The 12,716-nt window shown below is 41.2% G+C and overlaps 1 protein-coding gene across 2 annotated transcripts in view; it reads right to left on the reverse strand.

Annotated features, from left to right (window-relative positions):
• LOC117501549 (semaphorin-6D-like) overlaps window positions 1-12,716 on the reverse strand; it is a 187,857-nt gene that overhangs the window by 80,480 nt on the left and 94,661 nt on the right. For both annotated transcript variants that reach the window (XM_034160443.1, XM_034160442.1), the window contains exons 4-6: window positions 9,288-9,470; window positions 9,074-9,188; window positions 5,227-5,284 (exon numbers count right to left, since the gene is read on the reverse strand). In XM_034160443.1, coding sequence (XP_034016334.1) covers window positions 5,227-5,284; window positions 9,074-9,188; window positions 9,288-9,426 — 312 coding nt within the window. In that variant the 5' untranslated portion in view covers window positions 9,427-9,470. The remainder of the gene's footprint in view (window positions 1-5,226; window positions 5,285-9,073; window positions 9,189-9,287; window positions 9,471-12,716) is intronic.

Below are 12,716 nucleotides of genomic sequence, written 5' to 3' on the forward strand. Positions count from 1 at the left end.
TTCATAACCATATATGAAAAATTGTGGGTTCCTGGCTGTTCTTCAAACAAACAGGTGCGAAAACAACTTTCACCCAACTTCATTGGTGAAGGTAATAAACAATGCAGAAAAACGCTTTGGTTGTTCGAAATGGTGCCATTACATATTTTGTCCAGTAGGGGGCAATCCAATTGCATTGTTTGCAATGTTGTCAAGCATGGCTGTGACTCCCCCATCACCCTTTGGTCACATTAGCTACAAAAGACAAAAACAAAGCAACCGGCTTCCATTCATTTTCAATGAGAGTGGGCGTTTTACAGACAAATGGCCGCTATGCCGCCAACTAGGTGTGGCCAGAATAGATGAGAAAGCCAGTGGTGGGCACAGATAACCAAAAAATTAACTTCGATAACAGATAATAAGATAACTGAAAAGTTATCTTTGATAAAGAAACCGATAAACCACCCAAAAATGTATTGGAAGTTACAGATAATCGATAACCGATAAATTCCGGTGTTGTCTATGGGACATTTGCAGTTATTAAAGAGCTGAAATTGATTTTTAACACGATCGCTTTTGAAAGCATCAAAAGCAGTAAAAGATCTAAAGAATAAGCAAGAATGTTTGACCATGCTGCCCCCTGCAGGAAGCAGCACAGAGAAATCCTGAGAGCACCCACAAAATCAACTCTTTACTAATCATTATCATTTTTCTTTCAACATTCTGCCCCTGCTGGAAGCTCTTGTTTACAACACCGCTCCCACCACAGAGGCACACCAAGAGCAGCCATAAGGCCAGCTCCCTATCAATTTCAACACTCCGGTCAGGCGGAGGTCTTGAAAAATAGTCATACTAACTTATGGTTTTTTGAAAATACTGATTAGAATAACTTCATTAATGTCAGTTCTGTCATTTGTACAAAGTTAAAATATAACATATATCTTTTAATGTTGAATAAGGCACTAATTCTGAGGTTTTGTAACAAACACAGACCGCAAAACATTCTGGGTAAAAGTGCTAAACAGTGATTGGTTCAGTAATCCATTATGTAAACCAACACATTAATGTGACGTGTGTCGTGTGTTGGTTTAAAGATAAATGTGCTTTTGTAAAATATTCCATTTTTATTTGTAAAAACAGGCATTTTTACAGAGCCCTGGAAGTGTCATCGTAATTGCATGTTTTAAAACTTTTATGATGTTGTAAAACATGCACTCACTATTAGTAAGTAAGTAAGTAAATTTATTTATATAGTGCCTTTCACAGACATAAGGCCATGTACACACGTTGTCGGGTATTTGTAAAACTGAATATCTTACCCTTTCAGTTTGGGGAAAAAATTTAATCCACACTACGTCGTTTAAAAAAAAAAAATCCATCCACATAGAACCGTATAAATGTGTTGTAATTAGTCTGCCAAACCTCTGGGTGGCGGTACTGATTAAAATTCTATCCAATCAGGAACCTTATTCCCTTGTCGTCACTTCCACAAAAACTAAAAACATGGCGCCAACCTCGTTCGTGTGGACCAATGAGTCGGAATTACTTCTAACCGTAGTTTTAGAATACAAAGTTAACATATATGCACACAAAAAGCGCTTGGACAATGGATAATACCAACACTTTGAGAGCAGCCATGTACCCAGACGTTTAATACTGCCATGAGCACTCCTGGCCAGTAGATGGCAGTAGCGGCCTTGAAAAAATGTCAAAATTCCAGATAATCTGTGTCTGCTACATTTAAGATGCGTGGAATTTAACAAACGCAAATACACTAACGTCTATAAACCCAGAGAATATATTCATGAGAGTTTTAGGCACTAAAGTTTAATGCTGTTATCTGTGCACCCTGAACAGAGTGTCTGAAATGCATTTGTCCTGTCGTGAACGTCTGAGATTACTTTATGCTACCCATAATGTATTGCTGCCTTGCACAGCATGTGCTCACAAAACCTTAAAAATTAGCACTTTACTTTAAAACGAAAACATATATCTGATATTTTCACTTTATAAACTTCAGACATGACAATAATTTTAAATAACGTGTCTAAAATGAGTGGTTAAAATTTGAACCATAAGTTAAACATGTATGCCTCTGGATGACTTGGTGACATTATATTATTACATGATTATATTAGTATGGTGTTAAAGGAAATCACTTTTTTTTTGGTCACCAGTTCTCCTTTGCTTACAGATGATAGAGTGGTTTCTGATTGCAGAGGGTAGAACAACATGCTTGTTAGGAAACTTTTAACAGGTAGGTCTCAACAGCTTTAACAGTTTTAAAAATGTTTTTCACTGTTCAGCTTAGTTTAGTACGTTATCGGTCTAAAAGTTATCGGACGGTAATTCATCAGAAGATAATTAGTCCGATGATGGTTTTTAAATTTATCTAAAAAGATAATCCGATAATGAAAACATTATCTTCGATAATTATCTGTTATGGGATTATCGGAAGTGTGCCCACCACTGGAGAAAGCATCAATGTCATGTCACACGTCTTTGTCTTAAAGGTTCAATCAATGACATATTAGAAATCAATCCCATTTTTTGTATATGTAACAGCAGATATATCAGTATCATAAATTTTTACTTCCGAATATCGGTGTCGTATCGGCCACCCAATAATCCTAAAAAATACCATATCATCATCATTGTTAGTCCATAAGGGCCTGTGAGGTATGTTAGACATGTACTTTACTACGGTAACAGAGTAAATGTACCCAGTTATTTTATGGCACTGTTTGTAAGTTACTGAAAGAGGGAAGTGAGAAAGAGCAGGATTTTCTCCCCCATTGTCAGCTGATCCAGTGCGGTCGACTCACCAATAATAAGAAGTACAGCTCACATCAAAGAGCTGCAGTCAGACCATATCCCACAATGCACTGGGCGGCCTATTACTGTCAGGAGCCACCCTGTAGCCTTTCGTCTTGGATGAAGACGAGGAAGTGTGCAGATCGAAGGAAGCGCGTGCCGCCTCAGACAGGGTGAAGCGCTGCTGTTTTGATATTTACATTTTATTTTTCCCCAAAAAGTTAAAACAATCTGTTGTCATGTTGATGTCATTTACACTCGTTTAAAGCTGCAGAGCGAGCGCGAGTCCTACGCAAGATTCTCTCACACACACACGGTTAATATAAAGATCTGAAATGAAAAAATAAAATCATAGACTTCATCAGCTGTCCATCTGCGCACCTAATTTAATGGCAGAAACTCAATGAGCCTGACATCATGAGCGCACTGTCTCAGTGGGCGTGTCTAGAACAAAATAGAAGTCTTTTCTTTAACCTCTCTTTTCCTTTATCACCTGGGGCCTCATGTGCAAAGGCTGCATATGCACAAAAGCGCGGTGTATGCATATCTCCACACCAATGTTCAGATACATCAAAAGTAAAATGACCGTGGAAATGCGCATTGCGCCATGCAAAAATCCTGGTTGGCGTGCGCACGTTTCTACAGCTATTGTTCTACTGCCGACACAGAGGTGATGCTGGGAACGGTTAATACTGTGAAAACAAGAAATCATCAGAGTGATGTGCACACATCAGCTACACACTTATGAACAATTAACACACCCAAAAGCATGCACAAAGTGATGAAGAAAATGGCACTAACAGCGCCTGTGTTAGTGTTGTTAGAAGGTCAGTGTGTATTCAGGAGCCGTAAGGATTTACTTGCACATGACGATCACTGGCTCAGAAGCCGATTCCGATTACCAAGTCCAGTGTTACTGGTGTTTTTACTGGCCCAGAGCGCAATACAGCGAGAAGCCAGGGGTTGTCTGTACCCACAGAGGTGCTGCCCACGCTGGGGTTCCTGGCGAGAGCCGGCCGATCATTCAGGAATGTGCCAGTCAACCTTGAGCCGAGTCATGCCAGCTGTGTGGAACGCAATCATCTAAATGTCATCCAGGTACATCACATTTCAACATTAAAACGCAATTCGCAGCGAGAGCCGGTTTCCCTAATATAAACGGAGCTATTGACTGCACACATATTGTTATAAAGGTGGCATCACATGATGAATTTGCTTTTTTTTTTTAATAGGAAACATTTTCGTTCCGTCAATTTTCAAATCATATGTGATGCACAAATGCATTGGGTTGGGGTGGGAACAGGCTAGGGGCTGGCATCGTGCGCGATGGATGGCTGCATGGGTAAATAGTTTATTTGTATAATTGTTCCAAATGAAATCCAGCGCAGGAACATTTGGGCACGTGCACATTCTAATATGTTTTTTGTTATTATTATTGTGTTTTATTTTTCTTGATGGTGGAAGTTGCGCTGCAGATTCTTAGCAGCCCCTCCCGATTGTCTCCCTGTGTTCAGCATTTGTCAATAAACGCATGTGTAAACTTGTAAATATCACACACTGTCAGCCGCGGCGCACCTCACTTTTTTAACTTCAGTGTGTGCGCGCTGCTTTGAGCTCACAGCGTTTACAGCCTCTCTCTCACACACACACACACACACACACACACACACACACACACACACACACACACACACACACACACACACACACACACACACACACTCTAACATTTTTCCAGTGTCATGTTTATTCTGTATAAAAAGGTACCAAATAAATTATCCCTGCATGTCTCCATGTCTTTTCCAGTCATCTGTAGCTTACACTCTGTATAATTTCTTTTCTGTGTTCATGTTGACTGATCTGACGGAGTGGGGATTCCCAGCTCCAAGGACGGTTTGACATAGATTTCTATATTTAAATAGGGAGTGTAAAGGGAGGAGCTTGGTAAGTCTGCATGTGCGCTCAATTCCATGTTCAGTGGGATATACGTGTGGAACGTGCTTGGATCCATGCGTACGCACACTTCGATACATCTGGTTATTTTTCTGCTTATACCAGTTTCTGAATTTTAGCGTATGCCATGTTTCACTAGGAAATCCACAAGTTTTTGCACATGAAGCCCCTGGAAATTCTAGAACATAACTTACGACTTCACAATGACCTACATATGTGATATTTTCACCCTTCTTTTGCCAGAAGTGATCCCAGTCGATTGTTGTTCACCAGGCAGAAACTGTGACCAGAACCGGAGTGTTTTGAGCTATGAGCAGCTCCAAAACTGGATTATTTGCCTGCTTTGACTTTCTGGAAACACATTAAGTGCTCACTCAGTGCAGTCAGACTTAGTGAGAACAAAACCAAGCACAGCATTTTATCTCACGAATGTGAACACAGCACATGGTTCCCGCTGCCTAAACAGTAATGTGATCTCACCAGCTGAGGGACAAAGTGTTCGGTCACCGTCGTCAGGTTGACTGCAAACACGTGATCCCTGAAGACGAAACACAGAGTCAGTGCTTAGTTAACAAACGTCATATGTTCAGAAATAAAGCTTCATTCATGGGCTCATTCCTTTACTGACACACAAATGATAAGCACTGCAAAAAAAAAAAAAAAAAAAAAAAAAAAAAAAAAAAGACTTACAGAAGCACGCACAGGCACAGCTGCATGTGCACACTAGCACCGCCCATCCTGCTCTCAGCTCCGCCCATAATTAACCATAAATGCTCAGTGAGAGGAATTCAATGCAGGTTAATAGCTCGTTAGTGTGTGGCAGCGTCATTCTATCATCTTTTGTCAACAAAGAGCACATCTGAGCAGTGCCTGAAGGGGGCGCCACTTTCACCTGCGACTTAGATTAATCTGATAAATTAGGAAGTCATCACATGCAGATATCGTCAGGACATTGATGGAAAGTTTTGTGGCTCATGTGGCCACTAGGTCTCGTCTGATAATCCACCCAATGCAAAAACTGTCCCTTTCAAAATAAGACAAATAATCCAAAATCTAGCCAAATTGTCCTCTATTAAGCAAAAAAATCTGCCAGTGGGGTAAGAAAAATTTACTTGGTTAGAATTCTCAAAACTAGCAAAATGTCTAGGCACTGAATAATCAAAATGTGCCTTAAAACTAGACAGAATTCTTATTTTAAAAGCAGCCTATGTCTTAAAATAAGGAAAACAATCTTGTTCCTTTGCTTGGATGATTTGAAATCCATTCATTACCTTCCCTTGTTGAATACAGGTTGATATTAGCTGGGAAAACTTATTAAGAAAAAGTAAGCTACATTTTCCCAAAATAAGACAAATTTTCTTATGGAAAAAATGCTTGACAAGATTATTTTTTTATTTAGACAAAAATTAAGTCAAATTTTCTTTAAACAAGTTTTTTTTTTTTTTTTTTTACTTTCTTAGATTTCATTTTTTGTAGTGCCGTAAGTGGATTTGTACATTATAAAAAAAAAAAAAAAGATTGATTCCAAATTTTGATAATTTCATTTGTGGGAACAAAGTCAAACCTATGAAAAAGAAAAGAAAAGGAAAGAAAAAAAAAATCTAAAAAAATACATGCCAAAAATCCAGCAGAAGCCAATGTGATATGGGCAGTCGTTAAGATGATGAAAGCAAGAAAAAAAAAAAAACAAAAAAAAAACAACAACAACAAAAAACAAAAGTAAACAAAAAAGTGTCCCAACATTAGCAACATAAAATTCTGCCTTATCAAAGTATAAACTGTTCAAAACAAGGAGACATTCTGTATTTCAGAGTGGTCTAAAAATAAGAAGTGATATTATACATCCATTCAGGTATCTTGATTGATCTGAGTGGTAACCACACTAACTAGCATAGCTAGTACCCTCTCTACAGTAGCTTACTAAGCCAGCTAGCCTGAACATCACAGAGGGGACTCGAAACATAGGCATTAAAACAGTCTGTGTCAGGGAATACCATATTTCCTTGATTAATAGCCCAGGCATTCGTTTTTTCAAACTGTGTTCGGACCCGGCGCCTAAGCGTGGCAGGCAATTATTCACGGCTGGCGAGGATTAACAAAATGTTGCTTGCTGCCTGCTCTGTAATTTATACATTTCACACATATCCCTAGGTGTGGCGAACCAAAGACAATCGCTTTACATCTGTCATGTAGTGTCTAGCTAGACGTTCTGAATATCTTATAATGGGACGGTAAGAAATCAATGCAGTGCTAAATCAAAACCATACCAGTGCGCCACTGCAACTGACATTGTGGCATGCCGTTTCATCTTAGGACTTGAAGGTAACACTCCGCAGCGGACTTAGAAAAAAAAATAATAGTAAAAACCTACCTTGCTCTTTTTTTCGGCAAACAACACCCTGCAGCTTTGTCTCAAATGTGTAGGAACTGTACTTCCTTTTTGTGACATCACTGGTTGAAGGAGTCACTCCCTCAGGAGTCAAATTACCAGCATATTGTACGTCAGCACATACGCTGGAGAAGGAGGCTGCTATTTGGACCCACAACTACTCAAATGGACTATCAACCAGGCAGAGACGTCTGGCCGCTAACATACGTGACCCGGCCTTTAAACAATACTCACGCTTATTGAAGGCAGGCGTTTATTTTTTTTCCAGCGGAGTTTTGACCCGGCAATTAAATGAGGCAGGCCTGTTTTTAAGATTAGGCAATTAATCAACAAAATACGGTAGGTCGTTGGTGGATCTTGCTCACATCCCGGTGCTTTCACACTGCTGGTAGACAGGTGGCAGGACAAATTGACATAGACCATTTTTATTTTTATTTATTTATTTTTTTAATGCAGAAGGTATATCTTAACAGAAACACCTTTGGACCTGTATCATGTTCACAATATACCTGGACTAAACGACTAATGTCCTGGAAAACTGGTGTCTGATCTGTAAAAGGAGCAATGTGCATTTCCTCTAGTGGCCCAGGTCCAATTACTGACCACCCCATCATTGGTTTGGTCCTGACCTCAGAGGCTGTGTTTTCCTGGCATTCGTGAGGTAAAGCTTGCAGTCAGAGCATCAATCCGAGTAATCAATTATTCATGTCAGAAGGTACTGATTCTCTTGTCTTCATGTGCCCACAACATCTCAAACAAAACACCTCCTGTGCATCAATCTTCCTAAGTATTCCAATCACATCCATAACAATGTGACCACCTTCCTAATACTGTGCAAGTTCCTCTTTATTCGCCAAAGCAGTCCTGACCTGTTAAGGGATGGACTCCACTAGACGTCTGAAGGTGTGCTGATACCAGCAGATCAGACCACAAGAGCAAAATCACCCCACACGCATCAGTGACCTTGCACTGCCCATGATCCTGTTGCAAGTTCAGTGGTTTTCCTTCCTTGGACCATTTTTGAACATACCTCGTGAAGTATGGACAACAAGACAACATCGGGGCATGGCAGAAGTCCATCACAGGTGCTACAGCTCCGCTAGATAACCCTCTCAACTTGAAAGAACGCGTCATCATCATAATCACTAGTGAACTTGCTGAATCGGTGCTATCTACATCCTTGCTAGCCATTGTTTACATGGCTTTGAAACACCAGAACTCTGATTGTGCCGTGGTGCATTCCGGGAAGCATGGGGATTATGGGAAATGTCTGTTGTAGCTGTAATATGCATCATATGACAGATATATGGCCAGTCTATCTTATGAGATAGGACATGTATGTGTAATATTATGTTATCATGGCTGTAACAGCCCATTCAGACGCACTGCAAGTTGGTGCGTCACACAGCCATGGATCAGCACACACATCTGAAAGGCTGTAAAATGTATCATCCTTGGACCATTTTTGGTCCAAGGAAGGATCATGACAGAGGGAATTTGGGAGGTGATGGTCTAGTGGTTAAGCAGCGGGCTTGAGACCAGAGCATCCTCTGTTCAAACCCCCGTCTGGCCAGAAAATCACTAAGGGCCCTTGGGCAAGGTCCTTAGTCCCCAAGTTGCTCCGGGTGTGTGAGTGTGTGTCTGAATGGGTAAATGCGAGGCATTGCCATAAAGAGCTTTGTGCTTCTGATATAGATGGAAAAGCACTATATAAATGCAGCCCAATATTCTGCAGGAGCTGCCGTTTTGGAGATGCCCTGGCCTAATCATCACATTATGTAAAAACTCAGCTTGCAGCTGAATACACATTCTTGTTCCTGAAGTGGAAATGCACCCATCCCTGAGACCCCTGGCTTGGATTCCAAAATGGTTCCTTCAAGTGTGTTAAATTCCTGATCATACGCTTCACACCAGAAGATTGCATTTGGTTGAACTGACCTGGCTGCAATGTAGAGCATGTGGTTGATACGCAGCATCCTCTGAAAGTCCAGGCCCAGGCGGAGTGTGTCGTTGTCCTGAAGCAAACCTTGAAATGCGGGATAGTGATACGACTCTGCAGAGAAATCAGCATTATGACGTCAACACCCACAAACGAAATTTCACTGCAGCAATATTTTAATCCGTGGTCCAATGAGAAAGAGCCTTTACTCACGCTCCCAGCTGACCATGCTGATTGGCTCCAGGTCCTTGGGGAAAGGTGTGGCGAAGACTCCGACACACAACAACCAGGAAACCAGCATTAGCATTCCCAGCAGTGACCACCATGGTGACAGCCAATCAGTTCGGGCCATTTTGGAGAAAGGGGCGGAGTGATGTCAGCAACTCATAGTGGCTGGATAGAAAGAAAAGCCCTGCCCCATTCAGATATGACCATTAACATCAATTAGAGCCCCATGGTGTCATGGTGTTTGTACTAGAATTTTTTTCTAGGTAGAAATTAGCATCATTTCCACCAGGCAAAGTGAGATTCAAGTTAAAAAAATGTTTAAAATAGAAAATTATCAGATTGTTATAAAATAAAAATCTGAATTATATTCAGAACAGCCCAATTACAGCAACCAACATAGTAAACATTTTCTGCTAATTACACATAAACAGCGACCTCTTGTGATGGGAACCAGAGTAAACATTTACCACCTTGGAGTTTCCTTCTTTCCTTTTTTTTTTTTTTTTTTAATTTTGCTGCTTGCTTCTAGACATGTATTCAATTATTTATTTTGGTGTGTATTTCTGACAATTTGTTTTGCTTATTTTAAGTTTTTTTTTATTTTGGTCTGTATTTACAGTAAATGGTGAGCATGCTGGAACTGTGAGATGCAAAACCCTCTTTTGACCAAGTTTTCATCTTCACTGACCTTTTAAACTGCAAAGCATGACTGAATCAATAATATAGATTAGGGTAGTGTTAGCTTAGCATCGCCATGCTTGTATCCATGGCAACACACAATGCTGATAGGGCAATTCCACCATGATGGACATTGCATTTGTCAGGAGTCTGAGACATTTCAACCAGTCTCACACTAAAAGTTGAAACAATAAGTCCCTAATCTTGTGTGTGGGCTTAGTAAAGGTCTTGAAGGGAAGAAAATATATCCAGTGATATTTTTGTTGTTGTTTTTTTTTTTATATATAAAAACAGAAATATGAGTGTGACGGACGTTACAACAAAAGGACACATGAAAATTTCCTCAAACTTTATTTCAAAATTATTTGAAAAATATTGATTCATGATTGTGAACTCTAAGAATATAGGGGGAGTTGGCTCACTAAAATATTGACTGCGGGAGAGAACAAATAGTGAGGCACTTGGCAGCAGTGGCTCCAGGGTTGTGAAAAATTCCATGTGACGGACATTACAGCTGATTCATTAACATGACTTGCAGATAAAAATACATGTTTTCTGAAATATTTTACTGATTTGCTAATTATTGACCATTTTACATTAAGTTACACCCTTTCATGCATTTCTGGGTTTAAAAGGTTTTAGGAAATCTGAGAAAACTGTTTCCACTCCCCTTACATGCCCGACCTTTCTACAGATACATGTAATAAGATGTGTCAAATCAAAGAATGAAATGTAAAAATCTGGAAAAATTGATAACCAACCAGTTTAACTAAGGGCCCCATCACACATAGCAAGAATGAGCAAGAATCAAGTTGAATCAGTCGGAATGGGAAGAAAAGCCAATCGAATACTTTAAATGTGGGTGGAACCCGCCTCGACTGAGTCATGCACAGTCAGCGTGCCTACCCAAGAATGCAGTCCAAATGTAGTTTGAACACAGTACAAATACCTAGACTTCTGTTCAGATTGCAGTAAGAACTAGCACTCAGAGAGTGCAAACCTCCGCCAAGGCCATGGGGTCACTGACGTCATAACAGCTACACATTGAACCTAAAAAAGTCTAACAATGATGTTTGCTCAGTAGTAAAAAAAAAGTTTCATCTGCTGTGACTGGATAGCATGTATCCTTAGCGCTTGGCATCACAGTTTACTGCAACTTGCACCTTTCCCAGAAGCTACCATCATCTGAGCACTGATATTGATATTGCATCTGCTTATAGACACAATTCAATTTATTATTCAACTAAACTGCAAATATATGAATTTTTTAACATTTATGAAACACTTCTCTAAACAAGGCCATAGGGTCACTGACCCTAAAGAGATTCCCTCGCTGTTGTTGTTGGCAGTTTCCTCGCTTGCGAGGATAGTGGGAAGGCCTTTTTTTTTTTTAAGTTTATTTTCTAAGCCCTCTGGTGGCTGAAAAGTCCGATGCGGGATGCACAAGACCTGTTACACTTGGGGCAAATGAACACTTGAGTAGGCTGGGCTTGTGCTGCTGCCCGCTCTTTCTGTCTTTGACGCTTCTGGCATGAGGCCCCACTTCTTTCTGCCTCAAACTTCAGGCTGGCGGATTTGATGCTGGAACGCCAGCTGAGTCTATCTGTAGCTAGATGCTGCCATGACTGATGCTGAATGCCTGCAAGGGAGAGCTGTTTCTTCAGCTGGTCCTTATAGCGCTTTTTGGGGGCCCCTTGGTTTCTTCTCCCTTCCTTGAGCTCGCCAAAGAGAATTAATTTCGGCATGCATGTATCATCCATCCTGGCTACGTGACCTGCCCAACGAAGCTGTTGTTTGAGTATAATAGACTCCATGCTGGGCAATTTGGCTCTGGTAAGGATGTCCTCATTTGAGACGTAGTCCTGCCACTTGATCCCGGAGATGTTTCGGAGACAACGCTGATGAAAGCGTTCCAGTAATCTGATCTGCTGGCGATACAGAACCCAGGTTTCAGCTCCATACAGGAGGGTAGGGACCACAATGGCTCTATAGACCTGCACTTTTGTGGAAAGGCGCAGTGCATGATTCTGCCAGACTTAGAGAGTTGACCAAAAGAACTGCTGGCCTTGGGAAGGCGACTGTCTGGGTCCTTGGCAACAGATGCGTCGTTTAAGATAACACTACCGAGATACGTGAAGTGCTCTATTGCATTCAGGCTGGTACCCTCGATGTTGATTTGGGGTGGGGTATATGCTGTATGGGGGACCGGTTGATATAGCACTTCTGTCTTTCTCAGGCTGATGGTGAGACTGAAGGCTCTTGCTGCTTCAGCAAAACAGTTGACAATGTGCTGCAAGGCTTGCTCCGTATGGGCGACGAGGGCACAGTCATCTGCGAAGAGCAGCTCCATGATTAGCTGTTCTGTGATCTTAGTGTGGGACAGAAGGCGCCGCAAGTTAAACAGACTTCCGTCGGTTCTGAAGCAGATATAGATGCCGTCTGTCAAGTCTTCTTTGGCCTCACGTAGCATCATGCTGAAGAAGATGGAGAACAGAGTGGGCGCGAGGATGCAACCTTGTTCGACGCCATTTGAGATGGAAAGCTGCCGGACAGAGTCCCGTTGTACTTCACTTGTCCCATCTGGCCTTCATGCAGCTGGTGGATGATGGTGAGGAGCTTTGGAGGGCAGCTAAGGCGTGCAAGAATCTTCCACAAACCCTCACGACTGACCGTGTCAAAAGCCTTGGTTAGGTCTATGAAGGCTGCATAAAGGGCCATGTTCTGTTCTTTGCACTT

Source organism: Thalassophryne amazonica, chromosome 20, assembly GCF_902500255.1.
Source record: "Thalassophryne amazonica chromosome 20, fThaAma1.1, whole genome shotgun sequence".
Lineage (NCBI taxonomy): Eukaryota > Metazoa > Chordata > Actinopteri > Batrachoidiformes > Batrachoididae > Thalassophryne > Thalassophryne amazonica.